This window comes from Lonchura striata, chromosome 17, assembly GCF_050655825.1.
Source record: "Lonchura striata isolate lonStrDom1 chromosome 17, ASM5065582v1, whole genome shotgun sequence".
Classification (NCBI taxonomy): Eukaryota; Metazoa; Chordata; class Aves; order Passeriformes; family Estrildidae; genus Lonchura; species Lonchura striata.
Genome location: NC_140719.1, coordinates 14,515,520 through 14,543,499, shown reverse-complemented (window position 1 = coordinate 14,543,499; position 27,980 = coordinate 14,515,520). Strand labels below are relative to the sequence as shown.

At 37.3% G+C, this 27,980-nt stretch overlaps 2 protein-coding genes across 8 annotated transcripts in view; one reads left to right on the top strand and one right to left on the bottom strand.

Moving 5' to 3' along the window:
* Positions 1-27,980, bottom strand: part of LOC110477696 (uncharacterized) — a gene marked incomplete at its 5' end in the record, with an annotated part of 211,793 nt that overhangs the window by 171,947 nt on the left and 11,866 nt on the right. Inside the window, one exon of the mRNA XM_085556459.1 lies at positions 66-27,518. The remainder of the gene's footprint in view (positions 1-65; positions 27,519-27,980) is intronic.
* The window catches only part of GARNL3 (GTPase activating Rap/RanGAP domain like 3), a 35,934-nt gene continuing 9,451 nt past the window's right edge, over positions 1,498-27,980 (top strand). For 3 of the 7 annotated variants that reach the window (XM_085556427.1, XM_085556426.1, XM_085556428.1), the window contains exons 1-22: positions 3,340-3,812; positions 5,132-5,206; positions 6,022-6,121; positions 6,550-6,668; positions 7,303-7,367; positions 9,809-9,872; positions 10,114-10,140; positions 10,532-10,607; positions 11,197-11,295; positions 11,877-11,980; positions 13,175-13,283; positions 14,536-14,581; positions 17,007-17,113; positions 17,936-18,057; positions 18,721-18,825; positions 21,101-21,175; positions 22,090-22,201; positions 22,949-23,047; positions 23,965-24,081; positions 24,778-24,950; positions 25,262-25,420; positions 27,236-27,302. In XM_085556427.1, the coding sequence (XP_085412553.1) occupies positions 3,504-3,812; positions 5,132-5,206; positions 6,022-6,121; positions 6,550-6,668; positions 7,303-7,367; positions 9,809-9,872; positions 10,114-10,140; positions 10,532-10,607; positions 11,197-11,295; positions 11,877-11,980; positions 13,175-13,283; positions 14,536-14,581; positions 17,007-17,113; positions 17,936-18,057; positions 18,721-18,825; positions 21,101-21,175; positions 22,090-22,201; positions 22,949-23,047; positions 23,965-24,081; positions 24,778-24,950; positions 25,262-25,420; positions 27,236-27,302 (2,329 nt within the window). In that variant the 5' untranslated portion in view covers positions 3,340-3,503. Of the gene's footprint in view, positions 1,632-3,339; positions 3,813-5,131; positions 5,207-6,021; positions 6,122-6,549; positions 6,669-7,302; positions 7,368-8,313; positions 8,456-9,808; positions 9,873-10,113; positions 10,141-10,531; positions 10,608-11,196; positions 11,296-11,876; positions 11,981-13,174; positions 13,284-14,535; positions 14,582-17,006; positions 17,114-17,935; positions 18,058-18,720; positions 18,826-21,100; positions 21,176-22,089; positions 22,202-22,948; positions 23,048-23,964; positions 24,082-24,777; positions 24,951-25,261; positions 25,421-27,235; positions 27,303-27,980 lie in introns of those variants that run through there. The other 4 variants (XM_085556430.1, XM_021543758.3, XM_085556429.1 and 1 more) reach the window with 3 other exon arrangements.

The window sequence follows — 27,980 nt, the reverse complement described above, 5'->3', positions numbered from 1 at the left end:
CCCTGGCCCTGACTGCAAAAAATCCTTATATCGAAGGATGGACCCCACACCGAAGATGTCCCCACCTCAAACTTGTGCTGCCCTGATAGATCCGGCACCGGAGCCGCCACGGAAAATCCTGTCGGGGGGCGTCGGCGGTGCGGGCAGTTCAGGCAGTGTAAAAAACAGACACGGGTCCTCGAATTTCAATGTCCTCGTTTTCGCGCCATCTTGAGAAGGTCACGCGAGTCCGCGACAAGGCACTCCCAAAATGGCAGCCGCGGGCGGCTGGCTGCAGTACCGCTCTCTGGCCACAAAGTGGCAGCAGATGTCAAGCGAGTCAGCGACAAGATGGCGGCCCGTGGGGACCTTGATGGTGACAGGCGTTCTTGCCGATGCCTGTCGGCTCCCGCCAAAAACCCGCACGCTCGCGGTGCTGCTGGCCTTACAGACCGTGTACACGGCACCGGAGCCGCCGCGGAAAATCCTGTCGGGGTGCGTCGGCGGTGCGGGCAGTTCAGGCAGTGTAAAAAACAGCCACGGGTCCTCGAATTTCAATGTCTTCGTTTTCGGGCCATCTCGAGAAGGTCACGCGAGTCCGCGACAAGCCACTCCCAAAATGGCGGCCGCGGGCGGCGGGTTACAGTACCCCTCTCTGTCCACAAGGCGGCAGCACTGCCGCACGCCAGCGCCGGGGGCCGCCGCTCGCCCTGGGGCCGCGGGCGGGGCCGGCGGCAAAAACAACGGGCCCCGGCGGAACGTCCTCGGTAGCAAATGCCCCGAAACATCTCGCGCGGAAAAGAACGCCAACAAAAAAACCCCTGCCTCTAACCCAACACGAACCAAAAGAAAAAACCTTTTCTTTTAAACTGCATTTCAATGTATTTTATTTTTGTATTTTTCGTATTTATATTCACATTCGGATTTATAATTCGGATTTAAAGGCCGGCAGGGGAGGGAAGAGGGACGGGGCACAGAGGAGGGAGAGAGGGGGAATGCAACGGAGTAGCGGGGCAGGGACAGGATAGGAAGGAGCCGGGTTTGGGGGGGGACACGGAAACGGGGGAAAGAGAGGTAACTGAATACGGGCAGGAGCATGGAGCGGGAGAGAGAGGGACAGGTGATCCTCCCGGCGCCCCGGCTCCGCCCCGGCGCCCCGCCCTGCCCGGGATGCTGCGCTCGGCAGAGCTCGGCTCCGTTCGGCTGGACTCGGCTCCTCGATCAGTTTCGGCTACATTCAGAGCAGGAAGGAAGGGACCAGGCTTATCTTATCAGAGTCACAGGGGTCCCTGGAAATGGGGAAAAGGAAACAGCATATCCCGAGCGCACTGTAACACCCTCGCGGGACCGCAGCTCCGGGCGGCGGACGGGCCGGTGTCTCTCAACCCGAGACTACAACTCCCGGCAGGCGCAGCGCCTGACGCACGGCCGACGCACGGTCGAGGCGGCGTTTGAGTGGCTGGAGGGCCGGGGCGGGCGCGCGGGGCCGAGCGCGGGGCAGCGGGATGCGCGCGGGGCGCGCCCGGCCGCTCTCCCGCGCGGGACGGAGCCGCGGGAGCGGCGCGGCAGCGGGGAAGCCTCGGGCTGGCCGTCCGCATGGAGCTGAGCAGCGCGGAAGGGGCGTCCACCCGGTTCCTCGGCCTCACCCAGCGGTACCGGAGGCGGGGGCTCAACTCGGGCGGGGCGCTGCCGATGGCGGAGAGGGAGGCGGCGCTTTGCTCCCGCGGACCGGGAGCCGCAGGGGTCGCCCGGGCGAGCGGGACTGGAGCTCCCGGTTTGGGGCGGTGGGCCGCGGGGTAGCGGGGCAGCAGCAGTCCCCGAGCTGCGGCCGTCTCCCTCGGGCTGCTGCAGGTGCTGTGCGCGGAGTCGGGCGAGCGTCCTCAGAGTCGGTTTCGCGGCATATTCACCGCTGCAAGCAGATAGCGCTGGGATATCGCTGAAATTGCACCATTGCTGACTGTGTTGGTGCTCCTGACTTAAATGAGAACAGATGGAGCGATATTGACTAGTAAGCATATAGATGGCAAGGAGAATGGCAAGTCCGAGGGGCAAGCAGGCTCTGTCCTTCTGATCACACAGGTGCAATCTGCAAACTCACCCCCTTCTGCCACTACCTTCCCGACCCCCAAGTAAAATGCGTTCCAGTGTCGAGCTTCTGAAAGACAGAACATGTGATTTGACACTAGGATTCAAAAACCGTCTACATTTAGAATAGCAAATGCGTTTAATTGTGCTTCGTTGTTCAACTTTCAGGACTGTTTTGTAGGAGCTTCTGTTGAAAGGGGAGAAAGCTAGTCCTGTCCCCTCTTCATCATTACTGTTCATTTATACAACTGCACCTTTGTTTCCAGACAAATGGGAAAGGGAGGTGGAGTATACTGTGTAGATGCTGTACAAATGCATGTAGGCTGGTTAGTTATATTCATATGAATAAAGATGCATCTGTATTTACGTACTTTGCAATGTAAGTAAATTTTAAATTATTAAGCCCAACTATTCTGAAGCACTGATGAACTAATCTCAGTGGTGGCAGCTCATCTTAATAAGATGAAAACTATTCTAAAAGTGTCATAACTGGAGCAACAATTTTTGTTATATAGATCTGGACTGAGAGAGGATGTAAATCAATGCAGAAAATCAATATGAAAGTTGATTTTAGTCACAATGTATTTTTTAAATTAGCAGAGGTGATATGTTAGAGGGTTGAGTAGAAATCTTGGCGGTAACTAAGAATGGAGAGCCAATGAGGTATGCAAGTACAAGAATTCACTAGGGAGTATATGCACTTACGTAAATAGCATGATAACGTGAATCTTACCTGTGCCTAAATTGAAGCTCAGAGGCCTAATTTATGTGAGGTTGGTGTGAGAATCCGCTTTAGTTACAAGATATGAGGCAGGTGACATGTGAGATAAAGTAGTTAGTTTGAGAAGAAGCTCTTGGGAGATTTGCTCTTGGGTATAATTCTGATTTTTAAAAGGACTGCTAGCGTTTGAAATATAGGTATGTTTTAGGTAGTTTGAATTGGGACGCGAATGAGAATATTGGTATTAAAGCAGTCTTTGTTTAATCATTAGCTCATATATACTCCTGTTTTTTGAATTATTGAAAGTGCTGAAAAATGCTTTTGGTATGAAAGGGTGTGGTTTGTGGCAAGGTAGTTGGTCTTCAAATGATTGGAATGTAGTTTGTGAAGAGGTGCTGAGTAATGTGATACAATGGTATGAGGTTGGATTTTGAACTTCAGGTTCTAGAATTACTTTTGTTTGTATCTTTGTTAAGGTGATAGAGGGAAACCTCTGAAATGCTGTTGTTTTCTCATGCTCTTAAAGTACTGGTTTAATTTCTCATTGTAGGCTGAAAAAAAGATTGAAAAAATCAGTAGCAACCTACTAAATATGGTCTTACTGAGTTGTATAGTGCAGTTGTCCTCTTTGAGGTGTTCAAGTTTACATTTTGAATGTGGTTATGAGCCATGACCTGCTTGGGAATTCTGATTGCATCATGCCTAAGTATTTAATTTAATGAGAGCTTTTGCTTTCAGTCAGGATATAGATATTTGCTTTGGGAGTAATGTGAAAGCCAGACTGCAATGGCTGCTAGAGATTGTGCATGCTGTAAGAAGTGTTCCCTGCAGCAATGAGTTTATGTGCCGTGAACACGGTTCAGCAGAAATGATGTTTTTTCTAATGGCAGGGTATAGCACTGCAGGAAATGTAAGGTTAGTAAACTTATGTACACTGATGAAGCGTTTCTATTCCAGCTCCATCTCTGAAGATCTGGGTTGCAGGCGCGGAGAGTTTAGCAGAAAGCATTATGGATCTGTGGAGCTTGTAAGTATACATAGCCTGTCCTTCAGTTTATCAGCTTATGATGCAGAGCTCTAATCCTTTCATTTCCAAATAAAATAATTGGATCTAGTTTGTAAAATGTGCATTCTTAGCTAGAATTGAAAGTTATAATCTAATATAAAGCGGCTTCTGAATATATGTATATCAGACCTGTGATAGGAGATCTTTTTTACCTTATTAATTAATATTTCATTGTAACAAGAAAGGAAGCATTATATAAATAGTGGGTTCACCTCCAGGTGTAAATTGAACCTTTTTTTCCTCTTAGAAACTGAAGGTAGCAAAATATTAGGGTAGTATTTAAGGAAGTGCTAGCAATTATATAAGCTGTAAACTGTATACATGTGTATGTAATTTTATATATACATGACTCATAGTAGTGGGAGAAGGCTTAAAACTAAACAAACTAGTCAGAATTAGGATTTTGAAAATGGTTCCCTAGAATCTGTCAGTTATTCTGCATTTTCTTGAAATTCAGAGATTAAGTTGGCACTTTGTTTTTCTCATATATCTATTTCTTCTGCACTGTGAAAATATATCAGCAATTAAAACCGTGTCATTATGATTACAAGGTCATAATGAAATTAAATAAATTTGCTGTAGGATAACAGAAGTGGAGAGGAGTTAAGAAATTGAACTCCAGCTCTGTTACTGTGGGATGAAATCACAAGTTTTCTATGAGCTATAGTTGTATTTTTAAAGTTCTTGGGTAGCATATTTATTAACGTGTATGTAAATTGGGTGTGAAATGGTGGCCTAGTTGCTGGAAGTTGCATTGTGGGAACACCAGATATCTTTTCTTTCCATACATTCCACATAAAAGATGTGGTGTTTTAATGCAAAAATGCAAGTAAACTGTTTTCTGGTTAGAGACTCTGTCATTCCTAGTACTTAAAGTCTTTTGCTGGAAAATAACAAGTTGTTATAAATATTATTTCACAGTCAGTTCACACAAATGGTCTTCTTTCTTGGTTGTTTTTCTTAAAAATTCTGCTAGCATTTTATGAAAGTGTGTCAGTTTTGGAGCACAGATATTTAAAGGTTCTTGTTGCCCTTTCAAATTTGTAAATGTTTCATACTTAACTTTTCTTGCTTCATGTTTTCCACAGTAGCATCTCATTAGTGTCTCAGAGTTCTTACTGGGTCATTCAAAATCTTTAGTCAAATTGGTAATAGCTAGACTGGTCCCTTCTCTGTGGGGAGTCATGCTGCCTGGAACAAAAAGAAATGGTAGTAAGCTTTGATTGCTGGTCGTAAGGCTATTTTTGGAAATAGAACCTCTATGTTAAAATCTCTTATAGCTTATATCCAGTGATGCTGATGGAGCCATTCAAAGAGCTGGACGGTTCCGTGTGGAAAATGGCTCCTCTGGTGAGGTAAGTGCTCAAAAATACTCATAGAATGCTGAAGAAAATGATTCAGCTTCAGTTATTTTTCATCTATGAAGGATGCATTTGCAGTCATTTGCTAAGGAAGCGGATGTTGAAAATTCTGGCATTTTGTTTTATTTTGGTAACATTTTTGCTTACTCAATCCTGTTAGGAGAAAAATATCTCTGAATGATGCTTCCCAGTACCTAGTTCACCACTCTGTATAAATCCTGTCCTGTTGGTACTATGATGTTTAAGCTGACCTCTGTGCTTTAAAGTTTGCTCCTTGGCATGAAGAGGTTTAGCTTCATTTTTTTGACCCTTAGCTGTCTTTTGGCAGCTGTGCTTATCTTTAAATAAGAGAGAAAGAGATTGAGTGGAGCCTCAGAGATTAATTCCCTTCATCTTTCTTGCTGCCAATCTCGCAGTGTGATCCTGCAACTACTCCAGTGACAACTGGGGATTAACTTGGGAAGAACTGAGAAAATGAAAGCTGAAGGCATTAATTTATTTAAGTTTTAAAAATTTTTGTCTTCAAATTCCACATTGAAAGACCTTCTTTTCTCTGATATTCTAAGATATTATCCGTAAGAATGGTACAGCAGGACAACACTTATCTACTTAGAGAGAAATTAGAAAAAAGGGTACATGAGAGAGAAAAATTGTTATTTTAGCTGCACACCAACTAACTTCACAAAAATCCTTGTGTTTTAAGAAGCAGCGTACAGCTAAAATTTCAGTCTTTATTTGCTTTTGCCTATATTTTGTCCTTTTTTTTTTCACTTGGCATTTAATGTAACAGTCTCCCAATTCTATTTCAGAATACAGACTATGCTCCGGGTACATGGCACAGAACGGATGTGCATTTGGAAAACCCAGAGTATCATACAAGATGGTACTTCAAGTATTTTTTAGGGAAAGGTAAATATTTTTTTGCAGCTGGATTGGAATTAGCTGCTGCTGTTTCTGTAGTTTTGAATTGTTACTCTTTCAATATGAAAAAAGGTATGGTGTTAATTTAGTATTAAAACATTTTCTGTCCTGTACATGAAACAAGTCCTTGCTTCATGTGTTTTTAACCTGATAATAGAGAATGGGTGTGTGTAAGGAGTGAAACCCCTGCTACCAAAAAGGGATGTTTTGAAATCCTCCTTGGCTTTGAAGCTGTACCAATCTCTTTGGATGGTTTTTTTACACATTTGTATATAAGTATGTAGTTATTTATGCAGACAGTTATATACTTTTACATATGAATGCATATGTTTACAGGTGTCTCTGTGATTCTGCACAAGAGTGGGTGGGTGTGTCTTCCTTATGCTTGATGGTGATGCTTATTTTTCTTCCAACAGTTCATCAGAATTATGTGGGTATGGATGCAGAGAAGAACCCTTTCTTTCTGTCTGTTGTACTGTCTGACCAAAATAATCAGCGCATTCCTCAATACCATTCAATACTTTGGAGAAAAACAGTAAGAAACAAATACTTAACTGCTGTTCTGACTTTTGTTTGTTTGTTTTGGATATGTTTATCGTATGCTTTTTCCTCTTTCTCCAGAATTCCAGTATTTATTACATATTTTTATTTCATATAATAACATATAATTCTACCATAGTAGATAACACTTAACTAAATTAGCAGATAACATTATACTAAACTTTTTGACAGAAATCTGTAATGTCAGATATTTTTAAATTGTTCTAACAACTGCTTTTTTTTTAGAAATGATGCTTAAATTGTTCTTGGTTACGCCCTATGGTCAATTTAGGCAATGACTTCATATTGCTTTTAGGACTTTCTTGTACAGTGCTACGAAAATAGGCAGGTCTGATACTGGTTTCACTTTTTTCCACTTAACATTCCATGACAGTCTTTTATCCAAGCAATTGTTTTAAAACTCTTCTGTAGGCATGTATGGTTCGCTTTTTTTTATCTTTGCAGCACCCATGAGGTTTTTTTTTCTCTTTATTAGCAGTAAGTATAGCTAAGTAAAATTACCTTTGTTTTCTTCCTTCTTTTTTTAACTTATTTATTAATATTCCTATTTGAATATGCATAAAAAGTTGGTATGTCCTGAAATATATCCTAGCTTTTCTTGTTTACAGGGTACTCAGAAAATATGTCTCCCTTACAGTCCCACAAAAACACTATCAGTGAAATCTATATTAAGGTATGTATTTACAAATTAATTTATCAGTTTAGATATTTGTATGTGTACTTTTTCATGTAATTCAGAGCTTGTGTTCTGTGGTTTTCATGATAAATCTATAAAGACCGTAAAAATGGTTTTGCAAGTCTTAATCAGTGAAAACAGCAAAAAGTGTTTTTAAAGCCTGTTCTTGACCAGACAAAGTGAAAACTTAAAATGGAGAGAAATTCTTAGGACTTTTTCTTCAGCAGAGGGACAATTTCCAAGTTCATTGGAGAACAGGTACTAAATGGAGCTGCAATGTCAGAGAAGAAATATCTTTAAAAATTAGACAATAAAAGGAGCAGAGGAATAGCAGATTTTCACTGGTGGTTATTATGGTCCTAGTTAGGGGGAAGCAAGCAGTCAAGATGCCAAGAATTATTTCTTCAGCTGATAATCTTCATCTAAGTCTCACTATGGGTGTATTATGTACAATGAAGCATAGAGAATTTCTAATTTAACTAGAGTTTGTATGAGCATGCTTGTACTCTGCCCTGCCTCTTTTGTAGTAGAAGAGAATATAAAGTGAGCAGACCCAATGCTGTTTCCATTTCTTCAAACAATTTCATCAGCTGAAATGTCAGAGCACTGGTTTTCAAAGCATTCATTCAAATCTCATCTGCAGTTTTTACAATCTCATGGTGGTGTGTTTTCTCAAATCCCTCACAGAAAATGTCCTCGAATGGAACTTCTGTAGGGATTCTAGCTTCTCTAGGAACCCATTAAGAGTATCTTTTACTAAACAAATAGTGTGTACCAGACAATAGAGTGGTTTGCAGGTTTTTAAAACCTGTGATCTGTATAGAGGAGGTACAAATGTCTCTTATTTGATTGAAGCCAGGCCACCAGTTAACACCGCCAGTGCCTATGTGAAAGGAGAATTCTGGGTGCAGACCATGTGTTTTGGTGTGAAGTCAGTGCCAACAGATCTGGATGTTCCTGCTACTGCACGAGATTAATGAGAGGTCCCAGACTACTGAATTTGCCAGAGAGGCTATCAGGCCTTTGAGCCTCGCTTCTTAAATCTGATTTCCTGGTCTGGGGCTCTGTTTTGGCATGTCAAGATGGTGAGTTGAAAACACTTGAGATATCTTTCATCTTCTTCATCAAGTTGAGCTAGGTGCCCTCTGGGAACTTCTACTGTTTTGGCTTCAATAGTGTTCTTAATTGTCTGTACTGCATTCTTGACTTGCATAAGTACCTGATTTTTCATGTCTGTCCACCAGTCACTGAAGTCACTCTTCCTGACATCCCTTTGCAATGTAGCCTCTCTCTCCACTTCACCCACAAGTGGTTATTTTGTCAGGCATCCCAGGCTGGATAAACTGTCATCTGCTAGCTAGGGCTGTAATTCTATGGCACCCTATTGTGTTCCATCCTGTGATGCTCCAGTAGTCTACAGAGGAAAATGGTAGGCTTGTTTGCTTGTTTCAAACTTTGTTTCTCCCAAGGTCTGTGCCACATGTAGTCAGTTGCATAAGTGTCATCTCCTTTTGCCTGCTTCAGCTTGGACTGAAAACTCTCCCCTGATTTTCTTTTTTTTTTTTTTTTTTTCCCTCTTTAACGCTCCTTGAGCCTCAGACTTGATTGATAGTCCTTTGACATTTCAACCTGTTCACACCTGATGTAAATATAGGTACACACTATCTCAAAGGATTTTGGTTGCATTAATAAATTTCCTTTTTCTAAATTCTTTGGAATGCTTTAGTATCTTTCAAAAGGAAGTAAAGAAAATCATCTCTGCACTGCAATCTAGCATAAGCAATGGTGGGAAGACTTCACCTCTATGTTAGTTCACTGTGCCCCAGGCAGATTGCATTCAGAGCTCTGTGACATGCTGCACAGTTCTATAATGCTTGGGGAGGGGAAAAGGGGCATAAAAACAATAGTAAATGCAGAGGTATATTTAAAAAAAAATGCTATGAATTAGATATTTCTGTTTATTGAGGCAGTTGATCTTGATTTTTATGTGAATATCTTTTCTGTTCTGCCTGTGAATCATTGCTGTGTGAATTTGATGCAGAACTTCTTATTTTACATTTGTCTTGAATTATTTAAGAAGAGAGAGAACCTAAAAAATAGAATTGGTTATTGAGCCCTCCTAAAATGCTCACAGTGATTATATTTAGAGCCTAAGTGATGTAATAGAGCTCTGTGCTTTATAAGGAAATACATTTAAACCTGATCTCCACACAGCGTCTTACTAATTTCTCTTTTTAAGATACAAAAGAAGTTTAGCAAGTGTTGGAAGTTAGTATTTTGGGAAAGAAATGGCAGTTCCACAAAACGTTCGATTTAACAGAGAATCTTCGAACAATTCATTTTGTAACCGTTGTAACTGCAATCAGTTGGGGGTTCAGCATTCAGCATTGAAACGTGTACTTGCCCTTCTATAAAGCACTATTTAATTTGCATTTCAGTGCTATGAGTCTTGATAAATTTGAGAAGAGCCCAAGAGAAATTTTTCATCCTGAGATACAAAAGGTAGGAAGTGACTTTTTTTGTTTGGTTCTTTTTCTTTATTATTTTCTGGAAATATAAGTAATTAAGTATAAATACTACTAGTTTGTTTCTTCCAGTAGCAGTTAATAATGATGATTGTACGTAATACTACCTAAACTGTCTTTATCCATTGAACTGGCCATTTCAAATCAAAACTTATAAAACCGTCATCCTTGTAGCCTCTTTAATATGAGTGTGCTAAAGATACTATTTTTGTTTACAGGATTTATTGGTTCTTGAAGAGCAAGAGGTAAATATAAACCTAACTACTTCTAGCTCACAGACCTGTCCAGTGAATACAGCTGTGGATTTTGATGTGCTTATGATGACTTTGAAATAAATTGCTGATTACAGTAAAAAAAATTAATGCTTTTTGAACATGACAACAAAAATAACTTTAAGCATCAACTTAATAATAATAGATCACCAATTTAAATTAATAATTTTTTGCTATACTGTAGAAGTTTAAAGGTAAATTATTATGTATTAGGAGATGGTATATAGGAGATGGTATAAAGTGTATGTTCTAATGTATAGGATGTATACAAAGATACATACATTAAAGTCCTTAGGGGAAACAAATTTTTAGGTCTTCTGTTTGAATGTCTGTTTATCATATAAAATTTGGTTTTATTTCTCAGGGATCGGTGAATTTTAAATTTGGAGTCCTTTATGCTAAGGATGGTCAGCTTACAGATGATGAAATGTTCAGTAATGGTGAGTTTTTAACCTTCTCCTTAATTGATTTGTTCATCTGAATTTAAAAAAAAAGCAAGGTAGTGCCTACAGCTGGAAGCAGGGTGGGAGGTAATGGTTATATGAACAGTCGTTTAGTTTGATTTCATGTGTTGGGTGAAAAATTGTCTCATAGGGCTTTCTATGTCTGTAAGAAGTTGCAGTAGGAAGCCTACTGTAACAGCTTGAAAGAGAGTGAAATCTCTCTTCTAGAAATAGGCTGTGACATGAACGTTTAGAAAAAAGAAGAATTTGAAGGAGGCCACTCACTAACTCACTGCTTGTAGTTCTTTCACTCTTTTACAGCATGATCACGTTCTCCTATGCATTTGAACAGCATTGGTGCTAGCAAAAGAGGTCACTGTTTAATGTCATGTGATAATGCCTATTCTGCACGGTTGGGGTATTGTTTCTGGAAAGGCAGTAGGCTTGGTAGCCAGGAAAGGAAACTAACTCAGCTGAAACTTGTGTCCCAGATGCAGGACCCATTTCCTGATTTTGGTAATTTTTAAGATATGTTCTATTAGTATGGGTGTGCTTTTTTGGTAACATTTCTCCCTTCCACATGTAGAAACTGGAAGTGAAAGCTTTCAACGATTTTTGCAACTCTTGGGTGACACAATTACTTTGAAAGGCTGGTCTGGCTACAGAGGAGGACTGGACACTAAAAGTAAGAACTCATCTGAAGCAATGAAATGGGGGTGGAGCTGCATTCTAAATGTTTCTTCTTATTTTTTTTCTTATTGTTTCATAACCACGATATATACAATATGTAAAATATGTAAAGTATTGTATATATCATGGTTATGAAACAATCCCAAAACGGGCTTCCTAGTATATGTACTAAATGCTCTACTTGACCAGGAAAGAGTCAGATCAGCTTAAGTCACTGGTATGGAAGGCAGTTATGTCAGGTATTATCAGGGCGAACTGTTTCATTTTAAGTTGGAATGAGGTGAACAATAACCTGGCATGTTACTTGCTTCATGATAGAAGGACATTGTGGCTTGAAGACCCGTGTGATTTCAGGAGGGTAGGTGAAAGGTGTTGCAGGTTTTAAATGTGAATATACCGATTAGTTGCAAACTTGGGTTTGGACTCACATGACCCATGCGGTGTGGATGTTTTCTAAAATGGATCAGACAAAAAAGGACAACCGAAGAAGATTCAGGAGAAAGACTTGAAGTATCTTTTGATCCTCAGAAAACTTACAGGAGATACTCCTTCTTAAAATGTTGCCTTCCCTTGCAGATGATACAACAGGAACCTGTTCCATCTATACAGTTTTTCAAGGGCATGAAATTATGTTCCATGTTTCAACCATGCTACCGTATTCTAGAGAAAACAAGCAGCAGGTACATGGTTCTCTCTTTTTTATTTCCATATTTATTTGTTAAATCACAAACTACAAAATTTTATAAGAAATAAAGGATTTCTTGTCTGTTAATATTTGAGAAATGTAAGCCTTGAGACTTCCGCACTTTTTTTCCTCAATATTCTACCTGATGCTGAAAATTTAATGATGTTTATTAGAGATAATGCGTCTTGTCATCTCCATTAGGTACAAAACATACTTATGAATAAGATCTAAGTTGCTTCACTGACAAGTGATTAAGTGTGATGGTCAGATGACTTGAAGAGCTTCACTGCTGTAATTGTTACCTCAAAGACTTTAGGAAAACTGAAAGTTAGCCTTGTGTGTGAATTGTAGGAATATTCACATGTTTAACACATTACTCCTGCTTGAGTAGCAATTAGTGTGGCTTGAAAGAAATTCCCCTTGTGAGCATGTTAATGTTGATAACCATAAAGAAGTGCCGTCACACTGCCATGGATTACCTAGGTGGGTTCTTGTTCAAATGTGCTGTCATTCATTGCTCAGACCTTTCTTTGTATTTATGATGAAAAAAATACTTTATAGGCATGTGTGTTTACTATACATCATACATCCATAATAATTTACCTAAATTACTTAAAAATTACTTGATTTAATATTTATTATGTATTCTTACAGTAATATTTTAGACCATATAATTGGAATGTACTTTTACTGTTTCCATGTCAGTTTTCTCATGCTTTTTGCTTGGACTGACAACAAGATCACAGAGGACAACGGAGGCCAATCAGGATTTTTTTTTTTTTTTAAAGAATAATTAGCACCAGAGTTTTTTGTCCTTTTATTTCAAGCATTAGATTTCCTTTTTTTGGAATGTTAGAGTTTCCATGCCTGATTCATTAATATTAATTATGGAAACTATGAGTGCTTTTCTAAGCATATGCAATATCTATTTTTCTAGAACCTGCCTTGTTGTGTGCACCATGTCATTGCTAGGTTTACTTGCTTATAGTTAAGTAATGGTTTTATATTGCACTCAGTCATAATGACTGTAATTTTTCTGTTTGCAATTTAGGAATATTGTTTTATTATTCTGTCACAGAATTGCTAAGATATTTATTTATGTCTTGTAAGTCACTGTGTCTATATCTTTTTTTTTTTTTTTTTGCCTCCTCTTTCTTTTTTTCCTTTTTTGTTTTCCTTTTTTTTCCAGGTAGAAAGGAAGCGACATATTGGAAATGACATTGTCACTATCATATTTCAGGAAGGTGAAGAGTCTTCTCCAGCATTCAAGCCGTCCATGATTCGCTCTCATTTTACACGTATCTTTTTCCTGACATTTTCTAATGCCTTTTTTTTTTTTTTAAGATCAATATTACTTTTAATTCTGACCTAATTCCTCCCTGTATGCTGTTTATGGAAGTGAAAATTATTTTACAAAGACAGTTTGATTCTTGCATTCTTCACCTTCTGCAACATCAAATTAAATTCGTTAGAAGATAAGGCAAAAGCAAGAATGTGAGTTTTAAATCATTTTATTGAAAGCATTTATTTGTATCATTTCACAAATCTAATTTTATACAATTTCAAAAAATACAAGTTCATAAATATATTTTTCTTAATATTGTAGATTATTTTGGCATTTTACTAAATATTGCCTTTCAATGTTTAGATGCTGTTTCTTTTAAATATTTATGTATTTTAGATCAGTATTTGTCAAAATTTTCAGACCATTTACCATATATTTTCCAGTTTTTTAACAGCCTGTGTTTTTCAGACTTTTGGTTGAAAACATTTTGAAGACTATATGATTGCAAAAACTAGCGGGCAATCTCTTGGAATTACCGTGGGATCACAATCGTAGCAATCTGCAGACCCCAACCTGTCATGTGTTAGACTAGATGGAATGGAATGAGGAAAACTGAATGAAAATAAGAAAACTCTTAATTTCTGTCCATACTCTGTTGCTGCGTTTTAAAAAATTATCACAACGCCTAAGACTTCCACACCTAGTTCTCAGGCAGGCTAAATGTTCCTAGACTGAATAAAGACTGGAAAAAAAAAATCTTTACATATCAAAGGAACCTAAATACTAAGAAAAATTGTTTACCACATCAATGTAACTCTACAATAGAGGATCAGCCTTAGTACTTGCACTTTAAGTCATTCTCTTATCTTTCCTATAATTCTGTTAGCTAAATTGTTTCATTGGAATATTTTCTTCAGTGGAAGCTTTGGTATGAACAGAATTCAGTATCAGTACTGCTTTATCAACTAAAAGAATTTTTAATCACAAATATATAAAAAAGACAAACTTCTATAGTATGTCTTATGCTGTGTCTGTGGGAGTAGCTTGATTTTTAAAACTGCTGATCAAGCAATAACATTTTTGTACAGAACCCTTTTTATAAACAGTAAAATCTGTATAGTCTAGAATTGTTTATATATTTACATTGACTTGATTAATATATTTTACCTTAATTAAATCTGCAATGTACTGCAGGAAAAGAAAAGTTTATTAAAATACACATGAGCTTTAGTAGAACTGGATTAACTTCCTTAACTGTATGACAGATATTTTTGCTTTAGTGAGATATAATAAGCAGAATGATAGTTACAGGTAGGTGCTGATTGTAATAAATAATTTCACAATGAATTACTGATTGTTTAGAGAAAATGGGAGAACATTTTGGCAATGGGAGAACTTTCTGGCATATAGACAGGTCCACCTGTCTGTATGACAGGAAGCCAAATGAGCTTTAGAAACTGAAGAGCAATATGGACCTTTATGCAGATGTCACTAAACTGGCTATAAGTAGCGGGTTGTTAACTATTGGAAAAATTAAATTCTGAAACAGGCATAAGCTAAGGGGGAAACCCAAAACTGGTTTTTAGATGAAGTATAAAAAGTGATGAAGGATACACTTGGAACTTTCAGACCCTGTGAGATCAATGGCATAGTAAATGACGTGGATGATGAAAGTTAATGCATATGCTGTTGTGATATCCACGGACTACAAGTCCTTACAAACCGCAGTTTAGCTGTAGTTGAGCAAACTAATTGATTTTTAGGGATTTTAATAGAGTACTTGTATAGTTGAATGTCACGTACTGAAAACCTAACAGAATTTTACATGTTACTATGTTTTTTCAGCATTCCATTAAATCTAACTCCAGAGAAGAATGATACTTCAGTTTGTGTATGTGGGTTTTTTTCCCCTGCTTCCTATTTACAGCTAAGGTTTCTTTTGGGTCATGTCTGTAATGGAGTTAAGCAAAGGAATAGTTTTATTTGCTTCAAGATCTTGTCAGCTTCTTCTTGCAAATTTGTTTAAATTGATTGTCCTCATAACTTCTGCTTTTCGGCATTCCTAGGTTTGTGAGAAACACAAAACATGTTAATGATTCCAATGTGCAATGAGAATGCAGTCACTTCTTTCTTCTCACTTTGGGACAGAAACCTGGGCATACGTCCCTCATTACCCTTTAATAAGTGATTGTTGTCCTGATTTTAAACTGATACAGTCTGTAGATGGGTTAGCCATAGTAAAATGCTTTTTATATGGCTCTTTATGTGGGAAAGGAAATGAGTTGCAGTATATAAGATAAATTTGTCTTTTTTGCATTAAGTAACTGGCAGCTTTTACTTAGATCGTCCATCTTAGTTGCTTCATTCTGCCAGTCTTTACATATCTTGCTGTAGTACATGTCACATAGTATTTTTTTCCTATATGAAAACCTTAGAACATTATATTTCAGCTTGCCCCAATTGCATTTCCTTCTGTCCTTTCATTATAGGCCTGAATAGAACTTGTTCCTTCTCTTACTTTTGTGTGTGTGTGAAGACAGTCTTCCAAGTGGCCAAAATTTCAGTCATAAAGGAGATGGGATGCTCTAGGCTTTTGAGGCAAATTTTCCTTGTTTCAAATGCAATACCACTATAAGTTCTGATACTGAATTTCTGCTTAGAATGCCTTTATATTTTATGTCACTCAGGAAGTCTATTTTTTAGTCAGTTTTGTTATGTCTTTCCCTGTCATAATTCATTCTGGTCTAGTCAAGGAACATGTCACACCTTTTGTAGTTATAATTGATTGCTTTTTTTACCTGGACATCATTAAATAGAGATAGGGCATCTATGAAACTGTGTCTCAAATATGTGAAACAAATATTAGGATGATCAATAGTCATGCAAACATAGTACTGCGATACTGTATGTAGTTCCTAAGCTTTCAAGAAAAAAGACTGTATGAAAGCATTGTGATCCATTAGACTCAATATCAGTCAGTCACTGCTGGTTTTTGGAGAAAGCAAATTCTGTCTGGTTTCTAAAATAGCAGATACGGGTTGAATCTATAATTTTGCTACTTAATTTGCTGTGAACTGTGTCATCTGTACATGCCGTTTGGAAGACTTGTCAGCGAACTATCACGTTAAATAGCCAAGAGTGATTACTAATCTTAAAGAAGCTATGTCCTGATGAACAAATAAACATGGGTTTTGTATCTGCCATTCAATATTGCTATGCTGGATTCCTTACGGATCAAAATAACTCAGCAGGTCCAGCTGTCACAGAAGTTATTCTGACTCTGTCTTCCTCAGTGAAAATGAATTTCCTGTTCCCAAGCTACAGATTCATATGTTGTAAGCCATTGTTACTTTGAAAGCATCAAATATTTCATGTGTGTGGTGAATACATAGGGAAAGTGGAAATCTGTAAGGAGAACATATTTTGTAGGTGATGACCTGTTCTTTTACAGTGTTTTTGAACAGGACCATATTTTGCTACTGCCACTGAAACTATTGCTGCATAAGTAGAACCGTGAAGTTCTGTTCCAATTCTATGTCCCAGTGTTAGTTTGTGTAAAAGAAACATGACTTTGTTCTGCTGAGTAATTCCAAGTGAGTCTTTTTTTGTTATGCCCTTTGAAAGACACCCAGATAACAGTTTCCATTTTTTTTTCTTTGGTTCTGAATAGTGTCTATAAAAAAGGTAGGGTTTGAATGTGACTTTCAATGTAAATAAAGATTTGTACTTTCAATAGGCTGAAAATATTTTCAGAAGAAAGTGTTCCTCTCTTTGGGCCTCCCCTTCCATCCCCACCTGTGTTTACAAATCACCAGGAATTCAGGGATTTTGTGTTGGTGAAATGTAAGTCAGTTTTTCTTTTGCTAGGAACACTCTTTTAATAATTGTGTTAACAAATTAAAATACATGGTGCTTAAAATGTATATGCATTTTCTTGTGTATTCTGCTGATCTATATGCAATTATTTTTTTCACATCTGTAGCATAGTTGGGATGTCAGTTCCATCAAACTGTTATGGTCAGATTAACAAAAACAATTCTTCTCAGGCTACTAGACAGAGGCTGACTTTTGCATTTGCAGAACATGCAGTCATATTTAGCTTTGCATTTTTGTAAAGGGCTTGGGAGATCTGAAAGGATTTATAATGCTGTTCATTATTTAGTAATAGAAGGTGTTAATTTAGTAGCTCTGAAAATGAGAAAATAGCATCTCTTCTGCATGTACTCTTAAAGGTGCTGAAGGACGCCAATGCAGCATATTTTAATTCTGTAATCATTCAGTTCCAGTTTTCATTGACCTGTATTTGCCTTTCTAAATCAGCAAGAAAGCAATCTTTGAAAATTGACCATGTGGATTGCAATTAGACCTGACAGGAGCTTGATGGCCCATTTTGCGTATTTAAATTATTTAGTACTTAAACTGACCAGCAGTTTGTCTTTAGCTTTTTTATTATTTAGGTATTTATTCTGATGCCTTGTGGAATTCTTCTATTACTAATTTTTCTCCTTTAACTTAAGGGAGAGTTGTTCACTTAAAAAAAGCAAAAAGGAGGCAATTCTAAATTAATAGGGGCAGAGCAGGTATTTTGGTACAGAGGCAAACTAGAGTTGGTGGAGATTCTTGAAGTTCATTTACATAATGTATCTTTCTTCTATAATCTTTTAGTAATAAATGGTGAAAAAGCTACCTTGGAAACACCAACATTTTCTCAGAAACGTCAACGCACTCTAGACATGCTGATCCGCTCTTTATACCAAGACATGATGCCTGACCTACACAAGGGAAATGTAAGTCAGCTGCATCCCTCACATAGGCTGTCCTGTTCTAACTAGTAGCTTCAATGTTCTGTCACTTTAAAGGACTGTAATCCTAATGAGCACTGAATTTCATATGATTAAGATAAATACCAATTATTGTATAACTTACTTTACAGTTATATGAAAGCCGCCAGTCCTTTCTGGACAGGACTCTTCACCAGGTGTAAGGAGAAGCATAAAAATGTAATACTTTGTGTAAACTTACCTGCAGCAAGGGAATAGGAAATTTAGACACTATAAATACAGGCATTAGTCTCATCACCATAAAATCTGCTTTTGTTCTGTTATGTGTAAATTTGGATGATTGTTACTCCTGGTTAGCTATGAGGTAACTTTATTTTGGATGATGAAGGCTTACTCCTGAGGTGATTCTTAACTAAGTAAAAATAAGTTCTGTACTCTAAAACTAACAAGGTGCTATTTTTTTTTGACCACTGTTTATTTCTTTTATCTATATAGATCTACTTAAACTTTTAATATATTCATGTCACATATTCATGTGGTGTGATTGTACAGAACATGACAGTGGTAAACTATGACAAGTTGTAAGGTAAAGCACTGAAGGATTGGAAGAGTTGCAGTTTCTCTTCTCTGAGAAGCTGTGCAGTTAGAAAGAAACTTTTTCTGTTTTAGAACATGCTTAATAGAAGATCCTTCAGTGATGTGTTACCAGAGTCCCCAAAAGCAACACGGAAAAAAGAGGAAGCTCGACAAGCAGAGTTTGTTCGGCTTGGTCAGGTAGGATCAGTTTAGAAGGTATGCAGCTATGTTTACAAAGGCTGTGTCACTCCTTTTGTTAGACTTTGATTACCTTGAAGTTATGTTGGAATTTAATGCAGTTTTCCATGACCAGAAATAGTTTTCTAGTACTGCATTATTGTAAGTTACACATTAAAATAAAACATAAATAGAAGTATTTATATGTAACTCCTGAGGTATACATGTACAAATATTTATATCGTACATGAGTTAAATTAAGGCTGTAAAAATTGTACCTTAGGATCAAACCTGAAAGGTCTTTCCCTGCTTTGTGCATTGGATGCTTTCTCCAAGTGGAAGAGTGCTTTTTCTGTGCTTTGGGAAAACAATCTTTCATGGATTTCCTCTGTATGTTTTTAAATATTGAATTTCTTAGAAAATTAGACTTCTTTAGTCAGAAAGAAATTATGATAGTCTTTGTCAAATCAGAGTTTGCCACACATCTTTGAGATTGCTGACTACAGTCTTCTATGGGATTACTAACTTTTTGATCCTGTGAAATGTACAACCTCCCGATGATATAGATTAGTCTGCTTTGATCTGACAGTTCATTGCAGCAAAAAAAAAGCCAACAGTACCTATGCTCATCAGCTCCCCTGTCCTTTCTCGCTTGTTTCTTCTTGATCCAGACTGGTCTAGTGGATCTGCAGCTTATCTTAAGAATACTTCTTTTCTGAGCTGATTTAACTCAGCAGGAGTTAACAAAGCAAAAACAAAGACAAAAAAAAAAAAAAAATCCAAAACAAACAAAAAGCCTAAACTCAACCAACCAAAAAAAACCCTCCACAAAACAAAACTGACCCCAACTACCCAACAAAATGCAATCAACCAAAAAAAAAAAACCCCAAAACCCGACTACCAACAAAACTCAATTATTTTCTCTCCCTTTTTTATCTTAGTAAGTTAAAGATTAGAAGAGTCTAAGTTCTAGATGTGGTTAAAGGTAGAGAATGGAGCTAGACAGATGAGAGCTAACAGATCTAGTTGAGACCCATTTGTTAAACAAGTCCTCCATCCTCAATATGGTCTTCATCAAAAGGAAACCTATTATGTGGGTTATAAATTTGTCAATACCTGTTAGTGTTTTTCTTGGAGGTTCTTTTAGCATTTAACCATTTCCCTACCCTAAAAGATCTTTCCTCTGAGTTACAAACCATAGGCCTGACCATATTTCGAGATACCTTCCAAGTAACTCAATCATTCTTGCCAGACTAGGAATGTATTTCCCCTTCAATTATAGCCAGTTGACTTTTTGGACAGTGGACAAAATTCACTGATAATTGATTCAGTTGTATATTTAAATAATTTTTTTATTGTCAAGGTGATCTTTTCTGACTGTTGATATGGAATTAAAATGTTCATACAATGAAGTATTTATGCATCTCTCTAAGCTGGCAGCCATGTTTAATGCAAATGTGTAAGTGATGCATGCAGGTGTTTGCTACCATTTTCAGAGAGCCATGCATCATGGTAGGCAAACTCTAGGGCAGTAAAACTGGTTTAGGTTAGTTCTAAACTTTGCATTAAGGTATGCTGTGACAATTCCACGTATCAAACTCTTCAAGGAATACTGCTGTGAAAGTTAGCAGTGAAGGAATATAGGCTACAGTAACAGAATTACTGTGTAAGTCAATGAAACTACGTATATACTATACTTCTGTGGAAGTTTTGCTCCTTTCAAAATCACCTTGCTTCTTCTAGTTAGTTCTAGTTGAAGTATTTGTGATCCAGTGACCAACTGTCCTTGGGATGCCTGGCAATATATGTAGACAGACATATATAGAGTTTGCCTTATTGTTAGGAAGGTTTGCAAGTCAAAGGTCAGTTGATATATATATACGTATATATATATATATATATATATATATATATATATAATATAATTGACAAGAGGATCCTATATCTGGGTAGATTATAAAGTAAACTGTGTAGATGGTTAGATTCTGTAGTTTGAGGTGGAGGTCTTTCTCTGTTACTACGTTTTACTCTTCTTTTCTGAGTTGCCATTTAGAAAGCAAGTAAACAAAAAAAATCTAACCAAGAAACAGCCAACATAGGTTTTGGCTGAGAAGATGCCTAGTAACTATCTGACATTGTTGAGGGTACAGAATTCTGCTTTTTTTCATTACTTAAAATGGCATAGAAATTCCAAACTGGAATTGCTTTCTAGTCCTAAATTGTCCTTTTAATATAGTCTTTAGTTTGGGTATTGCTGACAAAAACTCAGTTTAAGTAAAACATCTGTTTGTATTAGGCACTGAAATTGAAAACCACTGTGAAAGGGGATACCACAGCTAACTTGGCAACCACAAGCTTTTGTAAAAAGGAGGTGAGTGAAACCGTCAGAGAAGTTATGGAACATTAAACATTATCTAGTATGGTATATGCTTATTTACTTCTGTAATTAGATGCTGCAGCAGAAATGATGAAAGGTACAGTGTCAAAGTGATTCTGCAGTCACTATTAGATTAATAAAAGATGAGCCTGGGGGCAGAAGCACTTCTTAAGTAAAAGCAAGTGTGGACATTTTTATACCTGAGAAAATTCAATTAAGGTGACATCTTCCATATGCAATCATCTTTTATTTTCATTTCAGCATGTTTGAAACAAGATTGTGTTTTCATTTCCTTTCATTTCACTTAGATTTTGTTTGAAGTTATTAGGGAGTGAAATATGTCAGCTGCACTCTTCTGCATGTGTTTTATATACAGAAGCTTCAGAAGTGCTTCTAGAATTTCAGAGAGTCCAACTAATATATAAATTGGGAAAGGAGGGACAGGCTCTGGGAGGTAAGTACAGAGAATACAGGATGCAAGAACAATTTGGCAGAAAGGCAGTTTTAACTGTACCACTTGCTAGTCACTAAACACCACAAACTGAACCATAAAATGTAAGCAAACTGCATATGCATATTGGTACATACATTTTAAATATATAGGTTTGGGATTTTTAAATGAAAAAAAATATTGTGTGATGGTTGCACTGAGTTTCAGCTGCATGTGTTTTTAATTCTAGCATTTCAGGTATGTGTCTTACACTTACTAGTCTCCAAACCAGAATTGATGCAGAAAGTCCTCTGCAAGAAAATTCAGTTTTAATATTTCAAATTCCAACAATATACTGTTTGGAAATGTATCCTGTCAAAAGCATTTACATGTTATTGCCATTGTCCATCACATTCTGTGTCTGTATGATCTGTATTTTTTAGTGTACTTAATATGTATCCCTTATGTTACTTCATAGCCTTGGGAATCTCAGTCTTTCTGCAGTAATTTTCCTCATGAGGTTGTCTGTGCAGATTCTTGGGGCCAGTCCTTGCTGGTTTCTACAGATGCTGGCATCTTGTTAATAGATGGTTAGTAAATGATCTAGTGTTTTTGTGTCAATTTTTATGTATCTGACCATTTTCTTGAAAATGTGTGTTCATAAACTTTCTTTAGGTGTTAGTAAGTATTTATGTAGGGGGATAGTTACTAATCCAAGTAAATCTATTACATTTATGTAACCTAGTTGCGAAAATTCATTCTGCAGTAGAATCAAGCCATATTGGGGAGCTAGTGTTAATGCAGATTTCTGAATGTGTTCTTGTTTCAGATGTTGTTTTCTTGACCGTCTGAAAAGCTCTAGGAGGTTGCATCCAGGTTCAAGAGATGTCTAAATGGCTTGTCTGGTTTTCTTAGCCCTTGATAATAGTGCGCATGAAGCCAAGGGCTTATGTGACAATGAAATCCTACTTCTTCCCTTAGCAATGATATTGCTACTCTGACCTCTTATAATCCTCTGTGTGCTATGTAAGGCCAGCGGGACTGAGGGAATGAAATTAGTGCTTGGTCATAATTCTCAAACTTGCCAAAGGAATGTCACTTTTACGTTTCTGTCACTTAATCTGATTCATGACAATAATAAAAGTGTTCTCTGAGGAAATATTGACTATAATGCTGTGGCACATGTAGGAGCTTTGTGCGGTTCTTTTTGGGTTTTTTCCTCCTCTTTTTTGTAAGGAAAAAAAACCCAAGACTTTAATTAGAAGAAAGATACGGTTCAAAACCAGCATCTAGCAAGTTTTGGTGGGGTTTTGAATACATGTGTGTTTATTTTTTAGATGGTCAACCGTCAGTGCAAGTATTTGATAAAACTCTCCAAATAAAGCAGATGAATGTGTTGGAAGCTCTGGATCTTTTGATTGCCCGAACAGACAAAGGTAGGAAGAGGACCCTGTTCTTGGATTCTTGCATGACTCTGGGTATTGCTGGGTATATATGTCTTGTGACAATTTTGTCTCTTTTAGAAGGATTAAATGTGCATAAAGTGTGGACTTTTTTTGTAAGGTGGTTTTTACCCTATAAAAGAGTAGTCTGTCATTGAGTTTCATAAAGGGAACATACACAAAGCAAGATCAAGAACTTTATGTATAATTCAGGAAAGCATTACAGATATGGTTGGTTTATTATTTTTTACCCTGTTACGTCTGCTTTCCTCAGTATTTGCTGAAGTGCTTTGGGTAAAACATGGTTCCTTCTGTATCACTGGGAGTTGCCTGATTTGGTTGCATCTGGTGAAATTCACCCTGAAATCTTACAGAACTAGTTCAAACTACATGAGAGCCATTTGCAGTTCTCTCAAGCCTGGAGAATGGGTGACATTTTGAGGATGTGGGAAGTGTAGTTATGTCAAAGCTTAGTTTGTGAAATTTCTAGAGAAAGTTTTTCTATATCCTGAAGGGTTCAAACTCTATTGAAGAAGTTATCAGTTGCTCACCTGGATGGTTCCAGCTCTTAAAGTTAGCCCTTTTGCTCTTGCCCTGTAGATTATATCTATTGTATTTTTGTTATTTTGCAAGATTTTATGTATTTTCAAAATATTGTGCATTTCACTGTTTGCTTAGATCATTCTTTGGTGCAGCACCACCTAATGGGAAACTTGGCTACTGTACTGAAGGGGTTGGTTACTACAATTGTAAATCCTAGACAGTTCATAACTCTTCTGTCCCCAGAAAGGTATTATGCTTTGTTTACTTTTGTTCTGCTTGTTAGGTGCTGCTTCTTGTCAGAGGTATTAATTTCAAACTACCATGGTCTTTTTTTAACTTCTTTTTTCCTGGTTCTCTCCATATATCAGGGAAAGACTCTCGTATCCTTGTCTTCAGACTCAGTGCTGTCCAAAAAGATATGGAGACAAAAAAAAATATAAGAAGCAAATATGACTGCAGAGAGAATAAACTGGAGAGAACAAAAGGTGACATTGTTATCCTGTGTTAAAAACATCCACTCTGCTTTAATGCTGGTAGTTGCCAGGGCATTATTAGCTCTCTTTAGGCAGGTGTAGGTGTTCACTTTTAGTTTTTTCTCTGGGCAAGTCAATTCAAACTTTTTTAAGCTTATATTTGAAAATTGCTCTGGTACAGTCCAGCATGACATTTTTGAATGTTGTAAAAAAAAAACATGTTACTTGGAAATTGCTGATGACGAAAAGCTTTAAACAAAAAGAGGATTTCAGGGTTGGGAGATGATATGAGGAGAATTTTGTGGGGATGTTAGACTGAAATAAAGCACACTTTAAGTTGGACTGGAATACTGGCAGATCCCCTATTACACAGGAGTGCTTAGATTAGTCTGGGTGTTGCCCATTATTTTTGTAGAAATAAATGCTTCCTGGTCTTCAGAAGCAAGCTGCTTTGAAAAGCTGAAAGTTGCAGAATAGTGACAATCCATATACTTCAGATTAAAGGTAAAAGTAGATTTCAAAAGGGTCATAAGTTTTTTCTTTTCCTAGAAGTCGATGTAATCATATTGAGGAGTTTTTAATAAGTTTTTAATTCTGTATTGCCAAGTCATCCATCAGAGCCCTGTTGTACTAATCATCATACAAATACAGAACAAAAAAATTAGACCCTATCCCAACCACTTAGAGTCTAGAACATTATTTCCTCAGGCTGCCATTTGTATGCCATTAATACTCACCATGGAAGTGAACTGAGGATTGTTGCGGCTATTCGGAATAAGCTACTTCTCGTTACAAAGAAATATAATTCAGAAAACACTTCAACTAGCACCTCTCTGCTATCATCTCCTGAATCTCCAGTAGAGGAGTTCCAGTACATCCGGGTATGTGTACTCTAGTAACTAATTATCTTAACACACTGAGCAGCACTCAGCTAGTGTGGGGGATGTGGGGAAGGCAGAGTATGCATTATAATTTTCCTGAACCTACAGACAAATAAAAGTGAGAAGCCATATGGTGGAGTTAAATGATATATATATACTAAATAAAGCTTTCAGATTTTTTAAAGAATTTTTTCTGCTGCTTCTTTGTTATGCTTCTGTGCTTAGAAAACATCCCTTTAAAATCATAGAGTACTTGCAGCACCCACAGTAGGAGCTTGAAAAAGAGTGTAATTCTATTATTTACGTTATAGGAAATATGCCTTTCTGACCCTCCAGTGGTTATGGCGCTGGTGGATGGACCTACTGGAGACAGTGACAATATGATCTGTGTAGCATATCGGCATCAGTTTGATTTAGTCAACGAGAGTACAGGGGAGTCTTATAGATTGCATCATGTTGAAACAAACAGGGTAAGTTTTCATCATTAAAACTTTCTTGCAGACCCCCACTGAGCATAATTTGTTGCAGACTCAGTGCATGCTGTTCTGACCTCCTAGGAGTGTAATTTATGAAGAAGCTCATCTGTACTGCTTCTTACTTCTATAACCACTGCTTTAGGACACTCTGAGATATTCCTTTTGGGATACATGATGATAACTCCCAAGAGAGTAGTTATAAGATATGACATTGGGAAAAAGCCTGTGTTTCATGTTCTGGAATGTTGTTATTGTCAAAAAATTATTTTTCTTCCTTCTTAGCCAGTAGTTAGCTTTTTGCTTTATTTTTGTGGTATCAATATTTTATTGTTTAAAAAATTGCTTCAAAATAACTTTAGTGGTTGACCACCGGTATCTTATTCAGATTTGCCTATTTGCGTGTTGTTAAAATATTTACATAGAGTTTATAATTCTATTTAAGAAAATGCTGTCCAGTGAACTAATAACTGAATATCTATCTGTCTAGGACATAGGGATAAGATTTAGGTAATGTCTTTGTTTTCAGAAAAAAGTTCCAGTATAGTTTCTAAATAGGGATGTGGACATGTAGCTTTAGACAAAAAAAAAAAAAAATTATTTTGCACAGGTGATCTGTTGTTGTTGTTGTTAAGGAGATAAGGGACTACTTTTTTCATTTGATGGTTCGTGATAAGTTATTTTCTTTTTAAATCGTCTCTGTTTTTATTCGGATCTGGTGATGAAGAGGTTCTCCTGGCATTGTTGATCAAGTGGTAAACTTCACAGCACTGGGAATCAATATTGCCTGGATGAGGAGGAGCTAAAAGTAAAGAATGGGGATGGAGAAGTACATCACCATCGCCATCCACCAGTCCCTTTTCCACACTGGAGTCCTTATTTCCTTTTGGAAGACAAATAAAGCAGGAAATTAATATGAGCTGAGACAATGATTTTTATGTTGAAATGGGTTGCCTTCTTATTTCTCTGGACAACAGAGCAGCAATGGTTTTCAGTCACTACAAAAGATGGGTCAAAATGCATTTGGTATGGATGCATAAATGTTCAAGTTTTCTTAACAGTTCTTGACCTGCACAGTTATCTTAAATGAAGGAAAGTCAAAGAACTGCTGTTCTGGAATCAATATCTCAGCCTTCTCCCTGTCCAAGTAACCTTATGCATTTCACTAATAAGATGTCATTTCCTGAACAGATATCCTAATTTTTGTGGCTGTTTTGGTTTGTTTTTAATCTAAATGTAAAAGACAAAACCAAAGTTGAATTAAGGTAATTTATTTAGCCTAATATATTTTTAAAATACTGTGGTTTAACCAGCATTGCTTCTCAGTTTGTAAATTCAGACTGTTCAGTAATCCTTAGGTACATCCCTGTTGACCCCTGTAAATGTTAGTGGTTTTAAACCTGTAATTGTTGTATCTGATCTTTTTGCTAGTCATGATGTGCAGTTGAAGATCACTTTTTTAAAAGAATTGTTATCTTTACTGTACCATGTTGATTCACAGGTTTCTGAAATCATCCTATTTCCCAAAATTTGTATTGCTAAACAAGTTACATGTTTTTATTGCTTTACACTGTGGTATGGTATACAAAGGAAACAAATTTTCATCTTGACAGCATCCTGAAAATTACATCACAAAAGAAGCTATTTTTTTATAAATTTATTTATTTATTTATTTCTCTCCCCTTTTTTTTTTCCCTTTTACCTGTGGTTGTGCACGTTCCCAACTGATTGTATTGCTTGTTTGTCACAACCCAGTTGTAATAACCACAGTATCATCTGCCTGTTTGTTAATCTTTTCCATTATCATTGCAGGTTAATTTTGTTGCAGCTATTGATGTATATGAAGACGGTGAAGCTGGTCTACTGTTGTGTTATAACTGTAAGTGTTTTCGGAAGGCCAGAAATGGTAATAGCTCAATCTGCATATGTAGATCTTCTTTCATTGGAGTCTAGGTCTGTATCTGAAAATAATGGTAATAGCTCAATCTGCATATGTAGATCTTCTTTCATTGGAGTCTAGGTCTGTATCTGAAAATAATGGTAATAGCTCAATCTGCATATGTAGATCTTCTTTCATTGGAGTCTAGGTCTGTATCTGAAAATAAATTTTAGTGTTTCCTGAAAAGGTTGTCAAAATACATTCTTTGGAACATAAATGCAAATTGGAGAAATTAGACATACAAGTATTTTAGTTATACTAGTTGTTTTATAGATGTGCAGGTTATATGATTCATAAAATCTTGGTGTCTGTAATAAACCATGTGCATAACAGTCCTCAAAGAATGTAAATTACATTAACTATATATGGCTACTTGAAGGGCAGACAGGTACAATTCTGCAGACACTGCTTTTCTGAATTTTCCTTGCCTGTTTCTGTATCTATAGACAAGTTAGGGACCTGGTAACTGTTGAAACAGTAATACTTCAGGAACTATGACAGCTTATTAAAACATAGGTCTTCTATTTTGGTCTTTCCAATGTGTTCACAAAGAAAGCAAATTTTGCTTAGCTGTTTGGCTTTAGAGGGACTTTTACATGAATGTTTGATAGTGTGCAT